This window comes from Lithobates pipiens, unplaced genomic scaffold (genome assembly GCF_037356315.1).
Source record: "Lithobates pipiens isolate NorthernLeopardFrog02 unplaced genomic scaffold, aLitPip1_a1.2 Scaffold_28, whole genome shotgun sequence".
Taxonomy (NCBI): domain Eukaryota; kingdom Metazoa; phylum Chordata; class Amphibia; order Anura; family Ranidae; genus Lithobates; species Lithobates pipiens.
Genome location: NW_027507789.1, coordinates 222,071,988 through 222,085,089, shown reverse-complemented (window position 1 = coordinate 222,085,089; position 13,102 = coordinate 222,071,988). Strand labels below are relative to the sequence as shown.

General features: G+C 44.7%; 1 protein-coding gene across 1 annotated transcript in view; it reads right to left on the bottom strand.

Annotated features, from left to right (window-relative positions):
- Nucleotides 1-989: 989 nt before the first annotated feature.
- Nucleotides 990-13,102, bottom strand: part of RBM38 (RNA binding motif protein 38) — a 30,060-nt gene continuing 17,947 nt past the window's right edge. Inside the window, exon 4 of the mRNA XM_077460574.1 lies at nt 990-2,092. Coding sequence (XP_077316700.1) covers nt 1,795-2,092 — 298 coding nt within the window. The 3' untranslated portion in view covers nt 990-1,794. The remainder of the gene's footprint in view (nt 2,093-13,102) is intronic.

Here is a 13,102-nt window from a genome sequence, read left to right as displayed (position 1 = left end):
ATGGGATTCCCCACACCAACCATTTGGCTTATTTTTGGCAGAAAACAAATCTAGGCAACAGCCGACCCCCTCCCCATTCAGTGGAGGTGGGAAATACGAAGCCCAAGTGAAAAAAAAGAAATAGAAAAAAAGGCCTTCTTGGCATCAAGACAAAAAAAAAAAAAAAAAAAAAACACACAAACAGGTAGGCTGGAGTTACCGAATACTGGTTCCAATTATTTGCCTCCACCGTGTAACAAAACCGGGAAGATTTCTTTCCCGGCCCAAAATAAGGAAGAGGGGGGGAATGCAAGGCAAATTTTAAAAGGGTCAAAAAAATTAAAAAAAATAATAATAATTGCCTATGCCAATTCACGACAGCAGCTTCTTGACCTGTATACCAACAGAAGTTTTGTAAATCTCGTCCATCATTTTTGTGCCTTGTTACCATGTGTGCATCCATTAAGACCTGAACATTTAAATCCACTGGGGGGGGGGGAAATAAAAATAAAGAAGAAAAAAAAAAAGTATTTTTTTTTTTTTTTTTTGAAAGAAAGTCAGACGCTGCTGTCCTTCCTATCATAACAGTCCTGATCTTGTGTTTACAGTTGCCAAAAAAAAAAAAACCCACACCACCACAACTGCAAAACATCATCCATTCTGATAGGTAGGGGGCTTTTTTTGGGAGACATTTACATTTTTTTTTTTTGTTTCTGGGGAAAAAAAAAAAAAAAAAAAAAAAAAAAAAGGGGGGGGGGGGGGGGGAATGAAGGGAGGAAATATCACATATGCACAGAAAGAAAAAAAAAAAAAAAAAAAAAAAAAAAAACAACCTGTAAAAAATTGTGGAAAGGGCTTGTTTTTTTTTTTTTGCAGATAAAAAAAAAATATTTTTTTTTTTGCATTTATACGTACATCCTACTAAAATCACTTTAGGTTTTTGTTGCCTTAACTATACCATAAAACACTGCATTAATGTCTTTATACTGCAGCAATAACAAGACCTTAGCAGTTTAACAATGTGATTTTTTTTTTTTTTCCCCTATATATTTACACAATACAATAAAACATTACAGTGCTGCGACTATGGAGGTCTGTCCCTGCTTTTGCTTCTCTTGTGCCAAATAAGAGAAGTTAAGTCCAAAAACGCCTCCATTTGCATATTGAAATAGCCAGCAAGTATTGAAAAAAAAAAAAAAAATAATTTAGCAAAAATAAAATAAAATAGAAAAAAAAAAAATTTTTTTTTTTAAACAAGGCGACTAGGTTGTCCACCCTTCATATAGCGATTCACAGCTCAGGTGAAACAAAAAAGGAAAAAAAAAAGTATGCAATAAATATTCAAAAACAGTTACTTCTATAAGGCATCGCTGAGTGTTTTTAGTTTTTTTAGACACAGTCCATAGAAGAAACGTTTTTTGTTTTTTTTTGCCATTTATTAAGTGATCTTCATTTGAGACGTGTTCTTTTTAAATTGCTGAGAAAGACAGGATGGGCAAAAATAAAAAAAAAAATTAAAAAAAGATCCCAATCAAATGTCATCATCTTGTAATATCCCTTTTTCCAGCAAGAACACCAACTCTTCTCAGGATGCCCAAAAAGCTTTAAACTTCCAACTTTACTCCTAATACAACTGAAATTTTAGGGCACAGCTTACGAATCTTATGCGTTTCGTGTGTTAATATACATTTATTTTTATTTATTTTTTTTACTTTTTAGGTTTGGCTGCGCTGAAGCAATCTTCTTTCTCGGAAAATACAAAAAAAAAAAAAATAAACCCCACAAGAAATGTTACTGAACTTTAGTGTTCTGATCTCACTGCATCCGGTCCGGTTGAATTTGTGTTGGTTGGTACTGGATGTACGCAGTATGAGGTGCTCCGGTGGCTGTGGCGGACATGGGTTGCTGGACAGTGGTGTAGCCGTAGCCGACGTAACCGGCAGCAGGCGATGCTGCGTAGGGATACTGTTCATAGGCAGCGGTGGTGTAATGCGTGTAGCCTTGCGTAGCAGCGTTGTACTCAATGTATGGAGAAGGGAGGGACTGGATTGGCGTTGGGATAACCACGTTGGGTTGGATAAGGGCAGGCGGGTAGATGTATTGCGGCGTTAGCCTGGGCGGAAAAAAATAAATAAAAAATAATTATATAATATTTTTAATTATATACACACACACACACAAACACACACCATACTAATAATAATAATAATAATAATAATAATAATAATAATAATAATAATAATAATAATAATAATAATCTCATACTTTGGATTTTAGATATATTATAAAAAAATAAAATAACTGTTTTTAGTTTTGGATAAAGCAAGTGCATTTTTTTACTGTTTGTGCCATCTAATTGGGGAGACTTTCCTTCACTGTCTCCAGACAGAACAGGCAGTAAAAAGGAGACCTCTGAACAACATGAAAAATTAGGGGGGGGGGGGGGGGGGGGGGTTTCAAACGTGTTTTTTTTTTTTTTCTCCACAAAATTAACTTGCAAGGCCTGACTAAAAATAGTGAGCAAAACATTAGAAAATTATAAAACAAATGCCACTGTAAAAATTATAAAAAAAAAAAAAAAAAAAAAAAAAAAAAAAAAAACACCACACATAACAACCCCTTACAATACCCTAAAAGTATATGGGGCCAGTAGGGCCAAAGACAAAAGACAAAGGGCCAGTAGGGCCAAAGACAAAGGGCCAGTAGGGCCAAAGACAAAGGGCCAGTAGGGCCAAAGACAAAGGGCCAGTAGGGCCAAAGACAAAGGGCCAGTAGGGCCAAAGACAAAGGGCCAGTAATGCCAAAGACAAAGGGCCAGTAATGCCAAAGACAAAGGGCCAGTAATGCCAAAGACAAAGGGCCAGTAATGCCAAAGACAAAGGGCCAGTAGGGCCAACGACAAAGGGCCAGTAGTTTTTTTTGGGAGGACAGAGATTCCCCTCAGCTGCCATGGGCAGTGAATGAATTGGAAGTGCTCAGTGCTGAGTTCCTTCCTGTCCATTCACAAACTGAAGCCTATAAAAAAATAAAATAAAAAAAATAAACTCAGGACCTCAGCAGAGATCTCACCAACAGAGCCCACAAGGGATAGAATACACTTCAAGGGGGGGTTTAATGCTCCAGCATTCACCGGAGACCGACAGATCAGGTGTTGGGTGGACTGACCTGAGCGACGCTGTACACCAGACTGTAGAGCGATCCGGCCCGAGTCTGCCATCATCCCGGATCTATAGCCAATTTCCCCCGGTATCCCTACTTCTTTTTTTGGCTCACCTCCCCATAACCTCTCTGGTTATCCCGGTCACAAAAAGGAAAGCCAACACAGGTTGCGTCTCTTCGAGTGTCCTAATCCATGTCGGCGCCCCTCCCCACATCTGTCACCTTCTTTATGGCTACTCCCGGATCAGAGCTCGTCACAATAAAAAGGCTGTTGTCTATGCTCGGAGAGGTTCAGGCCAACAATCTGTTGGGTTGTCAACCCCCCCCCCCCCACTCTGGTTCAAATTCCATAACAAAGAACGCATGGCTTAAAAAAGGTTTACCCTTCAAAAAAATAAGAATAAAAATAAATAAAAAAAAAAAAAAAAAAAAAGGGGGGGGGGGGGGGCAAAACGGAAATAATTGAAATACAAAAGTATATATATTTGTTCTTTATAATTAATTATATATATATATATATATATATATATATATATATATAAAAGATTTTATATTATTATTATATATATATTTTATTTTTCCTTCCCCTTTCTTTCTATTTATTTTATACACAGTAGTCATAATGCAGGAAGGTGGTAACGATCAGGGCTCGCGGTCAAGCCACCATGGTAACATACGGAACACGTGAAAAAGAAAAAAACACAGCAACTCCCTGGGCTGGACCTGACTGATCGGCTGAAGAAACAATGTATCTACATTTTTTTTTTTAAACCCATCCTTTAAATAAATGTTTGTAGAACAAAAAGCGGATGATGGGTCGCACTCTTTGCGACATCGGACACAGGAGATAAAGGAGGACAAACCTGACCTAAAAGAAAAAGCTAGGAGAGAAAACTGGTCTCAACCCAACATGTTTCAGTTTCTAACTTCATGCCGACTCCCCCAAAAAGATGTGGCACAATGGAAAAGTTGTCACTACATGGGAGCAACAGAAACGCGTTGGGTCGATAGCAACAATATCTGTAATGGAGCCAAAAAGCAACAAATACAATGGACCAACTGTACAAATACATGGGCCACAAATGGGCCAATCCCAACAATACAAAAGGAAGAACGGAAGGAGGGAAAAGAAGGCAAAGAAAAGAAGGGAAGGCGCAGAAGGGAAGGCGCAGAAGGGAAGGCGCAGAAGGGAAGGCGCAGAAGGGAAGGCGCAGAAGGGAAGGCGCAGAAGGGAAGGCGCAGAAGGGAAGGCGCAGAAGGGAAGGCGCAGAAGGGAAGGCGCAGAAGGGAAGGCGCAGAAGGGAAAGCGCAGAAGGGAAAGCGCAGAAGGGAAAGCGCAGAAGGGAAAGCGCAGAAGGGAAAGCGCAGAAGGGAAGGCGCAGAAGGGAAGGCGCAGAAGGGAAGGCGCAGAAGGAAGAAAGACCAACCCCAACAATACACAGGCAGCCAATGGGTCAATTACAAATACATGGTCAAAAAAAAAAATGGGCAGCCAGCGAGTCAATTGCACGGAGACATGGGCAACAAGCAGGTTAAAGGCAGTAATAAATGGGCAACCAAAGGGCCAATCCCAATACATGGGCAGCCAATAAGTCAACTGCACAAATATGGGCAACAAGTGGGCCAAAAGGCACCAATAAAAAGGGGCACCAAAAAGGGCCAATGTGTCAACTACACAAATACATGGGCAACAAGCGGGTTAAAGGCACCAACAGAAAGGGCTAATCCCAACAATACATGGGCAGCCAATGGGTCAACTGCACAATATGGCCAACAAGTGGGCCAAAGGCACCAACAAAAAGGGCCAATCCCGACAATACGTGGGCAGCCTGGGATCGATTGCACAAATACATGGACAACAAGCTAAAGGCACCAATAGATTAGGCAACAAAAAGGGCCAATCCCAACAATACACGGGCAATAAATGGGTTAATCGCACTATATGGGCAAAAGGTAGGCCAATCCCAACAATACATGGGCAACAAGCAGGTTAAAATGGTACTAATAGATGGGCAACAAAAAGGGGTAATCCCAACAATACATGGGCAGCCAATGGGTCAACTGCACAAACATATGGCCAAAGGCATCGATGTGAGGGGGGGGAGGGGTGGAACGGGTTAAAAAAAAAAAAAAGGAAGAAGAAAGAGGGGGACAATCCCAACAAGACACCAACAACAGGCCAAAAACACGGAGCAACAAGCATGGGAAAAAAATAAATAAAAAAAATAAAAAAAGTAGCATAGACAGAAAAAACCTGACCAGGGGGTTTTAATGATTTTCTACACCATCTCCGGAAAAAAAAAAAAAAATAAAAAGAAAGAAATAGCCACACATGGGAAAGGGTTTGGACCATCAGCTGCTGATGAACTACATGTCTCAGCAAGCTCTGCCAGTAATTGAGCCGCCTTCCACAGGCTGGGTTCACAGGAGAACTTCAGAATCCCCACCCACATGATGTACAACTATCTGCAGCTACATTCCCGAGAAGCAGATTTTACTAGTTAAACCAACATCCTTAATGATATTATCCGCTGCCTTTTCCCATGCCGGGGACACGGCGAGGAGGAGAAGCCATTACCACATTAGGAAAAGTTTGTATTTTTTTTTTCCCCTCCACCGGAGGGGCAACTGTAAAAGTCTTGCAGATAGCGAGGATTTGTGATAAAACCAGAGATACGGATTATGGAGCCGCAACGTGTTATAAGAAGATGATAAGAATCCGCAAAGTGGTAAAAGGTCCGGTAATGGTCATCCCTTCCTCCCAAACCCATCTGACTCATGTGGAAAGTCTATTAGACTCGTGGGAGATTTTATTAGATTCCTCGATTTATTGATGAAAATTTAACAATGTAGGTAAACATTTTGCTGGAACATTCCCCCCCCCCCCCCCCCCCCACAGCTTTATACTGTAGATTGTGATGCAAAAAAGGTATTTACACTCTAAAAAGGTACCAAACTGTACAATTTTGTATAATTTTGTGTTGGCAAAAAATAAAATAAATAAATAAAAAAAAAAAGGATGGGGGGTCCCTGGGAGGGAGGTGAACCTACAGCTACAGTGCTGCAAACATACTGGAGACTAAACCGAATAGTTTGAAAATAAAATAAAATGATAAAAGCTTCCTGGGGACAATTCCAGAGAACACATGGCGGTCTTGGGGGGGGGGGGGGGGGTTAGGGTGTTGAACAGCTATAAAACATGCATACTAAAGCATTCATGACATGTGGGGGGGCAGGGAACATACCCAGGGGCTAATTAGAAGAAGAAGGGAAAAAAAATATATACAAAATAAAAAAAAAAATAATAAAGTCTTACTTCCCAGGATGACGACCTAAGAAAATTGTACCTCCAGGGCAGTAAAAAAGGAGAGGCAAGGCAAGGGTCTTGCCACCCCCCAGATGGGAAAAGGGGCAAGAGTCTTGCCCCCCCCCCCCAGCTGGATCAGAAAGAGGCAAGAGTCTTGTCGCTCCCATCTCCCCCTGGGACAAGAAAGAGGCAAGAGTCTTGTCGCTCCCATCTCCCCCTGGGACAAGAAAGAGGCAAGAGTCTTGTCACCCCCCCCCCTCCCCCCCCCGGATGGATAAGAGAGGCAAGGGTCTTGCTGCCCCCCAGCCAAATTAGAAAGAGGCAAGAGTCTTGCTGCGCCCCCCCCCCCCCCCCAGCCGAATTAGAGAGAGGCAAGAGGCTAGCTGCCTCCCCCCTGGACGGGAAAGAGGCAAGAGTCCAAATTCCAAAAAGCCCAATGCCCCAATGGGACCATGAAAAGAAAAAAAAAAAGCAGGAAAGTGGCAAATGCACCCAATGACACAGGAAAAAGGGGGCAAACATCCCTTTCGAGACAGGAAGCAGAAGAAATAACCCTCTGGAACACAAAACAAGGCGAGTGCCCCCTAGAGGACAGGTTGCCAGGCAAATGCCTCTCCCTGAACTCAGCAGACTCTAAAACTGTGGAGACAAAATGGCTTTTCTGCCCACCCCAATCCCACATGACTCTGGATCTCTCGGGGAGGAGGGGGGGGGGGGCAGCTCTTTACCAGGAGAAAACCCAACGGTACACGCCGGTAAGCGGCGTCCTCCGCCAGCAGCGGGGAGTTAATAAAAAATGTTAACTTTTCACGTCTTCATATTTATAACAAAAAGCGGAATATTTATACCAGGCGATGAGTGTGACCGACATGTTTATAGCTGGAAACCAGTCACATTCTCTGCGATTTTCCTTTATATATTACATACAGGGCTCATTACCATAAGAGGGCATATTTATAAATCATTCAAATGCTCGGACCGCATGACAACTGGACCCTTTTCACATCTCCAAAAAATTCTCTTCTAAAGTGCATTTTATTACTTAAAATTTCTAAAATTGTTACCCCATCAGAGAGTACATGATTAGCAATACTGAGCAGAGTTTGCCTGCTTCAGTTTTTTTTTTTTTTTTTTTTAAAGACCCAACACCCGAGGAGCACTGTGAAAGGAAAAGCAGTTGCTTTCTTGCAGCCATGACCACAGGTGAAGGGGAGGGCCTTCTGTATACTGCATTTGTGCTGAACAATCCCAGCAGTTTTATTTCCTGCCTGTGCGATTGGCCCATTGCTTTTCCCAGAATCCTGCACTGGGATACCAAATGACAAGCATCCCCCGCTGCAGGAAGTTTACAACGATTCAACACAGCAACATTCCTCCAACACAGAGTTAGCTTCATTATCACAACTGGAGCCAATAGACCATGGGTGCTCAACCTGCAGCCCTGCAACCTGCTGTTGCGGAACTACAAGACCCATCATGCTTGTAACTTCTCATGGGACATTTCGTTCCGCAACAGCTGGAGGGCCGCGGGTTGAGCACCCATCCAACTGTTGCGGAACTACAAGCCACGGACAGGTACAAGCATGACTCCTTAAGGCAGAGGCGTGATGGGACTTGTAGTTCCACAACAGCTGGGGGGCTACAGGTTGAGCTCTTGGGTGCTCAACCTGTGGCCTCCTGCTGTTGCGGAACTAAATGTCCCATGAGGCATTGCAGGGGTTATTGGGAGTCATGCTTACGGAACTAAAATGTCCCACGAGGCATTGCAGGGCTGATTGCTGCAACAGTTGGAGGGCCACAGGTTGAGCACCCATGAGCTCAACCTGTAGCCCCCCCAGCCGTTGTGGAACTACAAGTCCCATCACACCTCTGCCTTTAGGAGTCATGCTTGTACCTTTCCGTGGCTTGCAATTCCGCAACAGCTGGAGGGCTACAGGTTGAGCCCATGGGTGCTCAACCTGCGGCCCTCCAGCTGCTGTGGAACTAAAGTGTCCCATGAGGCATTGCAGGGCTGATAGTTACAAGCATGACTCCCAAAGGCAGAAGTGTGATGGGGCTTGGAGTTCCACAACAGCTGGACTGCCACAAAAAGGTGAGCACCCCCATGAGCTAGACCCACTCCAGAAAGGAAGGTGGTAGAGCAAGCAAACCGCTTTGATTTCCTAGGCTGCACTACTATACTAGCTGGACTCTGATTGGCTGCCACATTCACCAAATCCCTCCCCTGAGGAACTACAAATCCTGCCAAAGCACGCAGGGAATATTTGCTTAAAATGTCAGACAGGCTGCAACAATCTTAAATAATGGACAGTAGTCACATACACAGTTTCATCACAGCCATAAAGCATGCTACTAAATTGCAAAGATTTTAACAGCGATGCAGCAAAAGGAGACATCTACCCAAGGCACCAGAGACAGGATTTTGCCTCTGAATCTGGGTGCTGCTGGGTTTTATGTACAAGATGGAATGCATGCGTTTTATTACCATCTCACGGCAGCTTTGTGGTGTATGTGGGAGCCAAACATAAATCAAGTGCTGCTAAACAGCAGCTGGGAGAAAAAAAAAAAAAAAAAAAAAAAGTTATTAATATGGGTCATGTACTTTTCTTTACTGAGGACCATGAACTGTCACCGTCCTATAAAACACAAGACAGCGGCAGTAAGGAAGAAGACATCGTCAGAAGAGCATTAAAAAAAAAAAAAAAAAAAAAAAAAAAAAAAAAAAAAGGGAAGGAGGAAAGAAGAAGTTTTTTGTTTAAACAAAGAGGGGGGGGGGCCCTGAGATGGCACAGGAAGCCGGGGAGGGAAGAGACCCGACATCTCAGAAAAACGAAGACAAACTAGAATGCCCGGGAGGACTCCGATCACTTCCTCCGCTGCACCACACTGCGACACCCCGTCCAAATCACGCGTCACAACGCCGAGCACAGGAAGGGATTATTAGAATAGTTATATAGCTCTGACATATACTATAGAGCTGTAGAGGACACTGAGCCAGTCCCATCGGTCTTTGTACCAGAGGAGCTTACACTCTAATGTTCCCCCCCACCGCCGCACACCATTATAAATCTATATAGCTCTGACATATACTGCCATGCTGTACAGAGGACACTGAGCCAGTCACATTAGAGTGTAAGCTCCTCTGGTACAGGCACTAAATGTGACTGGCTCAGTGTCCTCTGTACAGCATGGCAGTATATATCAGAAATATACATTTATAATTGTGTGCGACTGTGGGGGGACATTAGAGTGTAAGCTCCTCTGGTACAGGCACTAACGTCCCTTCTCCCCACTATTATAGAGTGTAATCTCCTCTGGACCGCTGTGACTGGCTCAGTGGCCTCTGTACAGCACTGTGGTATATGTCAGAGCTATATCAATTTCAATGTCTGCCCAGTCACACACCATTATAAATTTATATAGCTCTGACATATACCGCAGTGCTGTACAGAGGCCACTGAGCCAGTCACAGCGGTCTCTGTACCAGAGGAGCTTACACTCTATAAAAGTGTGTGACTGTGGGGAGAAGGGACATTAGTGCCTGTACCAGAGGAGCATACACTCTAATGTCCCTTCTCCCCACAGTCGCACACCATTATAGAGTGTAAGCTCCTCTGGTACAGAGACCGATGTGACTGGCTCAGTGGCCTCTGTACAGCACTGTGGTATATGTCAGAGCTATATACATTTATAATATACTGTGTGTGGACATTAAATTGATATAGCTCTGACACATACCGCAGTGCTGTACAGAGATCACCGAGCCAGTCACATCGGTCTCTGTACCAGAGGAGCTTACACTCTAATGTTCCCCCACAGTCACATAATATTTTTATTATTATTAATAGACAGTGGGGGGGCATTAGAGTGTAAGCTCCCCTGACGCAAAGACTGATGTGAGAGGCTCAGTGATCTCTCTACAGCACTGTGGTATACGTCAGAACTATATTACTACTAGAATAATAGCGTGCGATTAATATTAGAGTGTAAGCTCTTCTGGTACAGAGACTGATGTCACTGGCTCTGATCGCTGTACAGCAGTGCAGTATATAAATGTATAATAGTGTGTGACTGTGGGCGGACATTACATTTATATAGCTCTGACATACACCGCAGGGCTGTACAGAGATCGCTGAGCCAGTCACAGCGGTCTCTGTACCAAAAGGGCTTACACTCTAATGTCCCCTCCTCCCCGGTTGGCCTGGCTCTGTTCTTGGCGCAAATCCCCCCCCCCCCGACAGTTGGGATTGCTGATAATACATTGGATTACATTCAACTCTGGGGGGGGGGGGCCCTTGGGTGATAAAACACGGCGTATGGGACACAGAGGATTTGCATCGCTCGCTATTACGCTAATCACGGGGCGATATACGATTTGTTTAAACAATAAAGATTCCTTCCCAGCCAACCCGTACATCAACTTTATTATCTGCTGCATTCCCAGCCCCGGGGCCCACCCGCTTCCACGTGGCGGGAGAAGGATCCGCGTCGAATTATCGCCACCGCTTCTGCCATGACAACCGGCCCGGGCCCAAGGAGGGAAAGGAAAATAAATAAAAAATCTATTAAAAAAATAAATAAAAAGGTCGCACTTGGAGGCACTGAAGGTCCACCTGAGGAGAAGGAGAAAACTAGACCTGATAGAGGCTATAAGCCCTCCCCGCGCCATCGAAAACTAGACCCAGCAGGAGGTTATAACCCTTCCACATGCCATCCAAAAAAAAAAAAAAAAAAAAAAAAAAAAAAACAAACACCTAGACCCAACAGAGGTTCTAAGCCTCACATACACCATCCAGAATTAAACCTGACAGAGGCCCCAACCTTTCCTCACGACATTCAAAACCAACAGGTTCTAACCCTTCCCCCCCCCCCATTCTATCCAAAACTAGGCCCAGCAGAGGTGCCAACTGTTCCATCTAAAACCAGCAGGGGGGGGGGTTCTAACCCTCTCCCCACGCCATTCAAAACGAAACCCGAGAGGTTCTAAATCTTCCCCGCCCCATTCAAAACAAAAACCAGACAGAGGTTCTAGCCCTTCACAGCGTTTCTATCTAACCCCCTACCTAGGCAATCCAACTCTAACTCTTCCACATTCTATAGAACACACAACCCGACAGAGGTTCCAACTCTTCCACATGCCACCCAAAGCTAAACCCAACAAAAGGTTCTAACCCTTTCCCAATTCCATATACAATACCAGACAGAAGTTATAACTCAACCCCATGCCAACCAAAACTAAACCCAACAGGTGGTTCTAAAATTCAGAGGTTCTAACCCTTCCCCACCCAAAAAGGAAACCAGACAGAGGTTGTAGCCCTTCCATGCAAAGCTAAACATGACAGAGGCTTTAACCCACCCCAACACCAGGGGGCGGGGGGTGATCCAGAGGCAGTCTATAGTGGCGGGGGGGGGGTGGGTGGTCTATGGTGGCGGGGGGTGATCCGATCCAGAGGCAGTCTATGGTGGCGGGGGGTGATCCAGGGGCAGTCTATGGTGGCGGGGGTGATCTGATACAGAGGTGGTCTATGGTGGCGGGGGTGATCCAGGGGTGGTCTGATCCGGGGGCAGTCTATGGTGGCGGGGGTGATCTGATCCAGAGGCGGTCTATGGTGGCAGGGGTGGTCTGATCCGGGGGCAGTCTATGGTGGTGGGGGTGATCTATGGTGGCACACGATTGGATACATTGTTATACAGGGAATGGAGACAGTCATGTTAGTAGTCGGTCCACCAAGTCACAGATAATGAACTAAAAATGTACCAAATTTGGAGTTTATCGGAGTTCAAGCTAAAAAAAAACGAAAGGATTAAGGTTGGGGTCGTCCCAGGCCAGATCCTACTTCCACAGGGTGGGGGGAGGGGGTGACCCGGGATTTATTATCCCCTTTCTATAGAGCTCCAGCTATAAAATAATAATGGGGGGGGGTTGGGAGGACAGCTGGAAGGAGCCGGCATTAACCGTACAGCAGCTGGGTCGGGCGCTCAGCAATATGCACAGGGATCAGGCTCAAGGGAGGCGACCAAAGGGTTAAACGGGGGCATTGTGTCGCCTCCATTGTTCCCCGGATTGCTCGCGTTTTCCAGAGCAGCTGCCGTGCCCAATTAGTGGAACATTCTAGCGTGTGAGGAAAGAGAAAAAAAGTGGCCAGACAATAGGGGAGTCAGGGACCAAGGGCAAAACATCTGTCCAAGGGGGGGCTACTAACTGCTGGGGGGGGGTCCACCCTCTCCGGACTTCCATCCCCGCCCCACAGAACGGTACAACTGCAAGTCCTCCTACTGTGATCTCACGAGTAAGGCAGCGAATGTGACATTCACCCAACATTCATCGCAGGCCAATCTTCCAGCTCCGAGTGTTTTAACTGAAAGTGATCGATTAACCACCAGAGAATGTTTGGCGATTACATTAGAGCGTGAGCTCCTCTGGTACAGAGACTGACGTGACTGGCTCAGCATCCTCCATACAGCACTGCAGTATTTGTTAGAGCTATATAAATGTATAATAAGAATTCTAATAAGTGATTGTGGGGGGGGGTGGATTGGGGACAGGACATAAGAGTGCAAGCTCTTCTGGTTCAAATAGCCAAGTGCTCTCTGTACAGTACTATAGTATATATGTCCGAGCTATATAAAATGTACTATATTATTATAGATTTATAT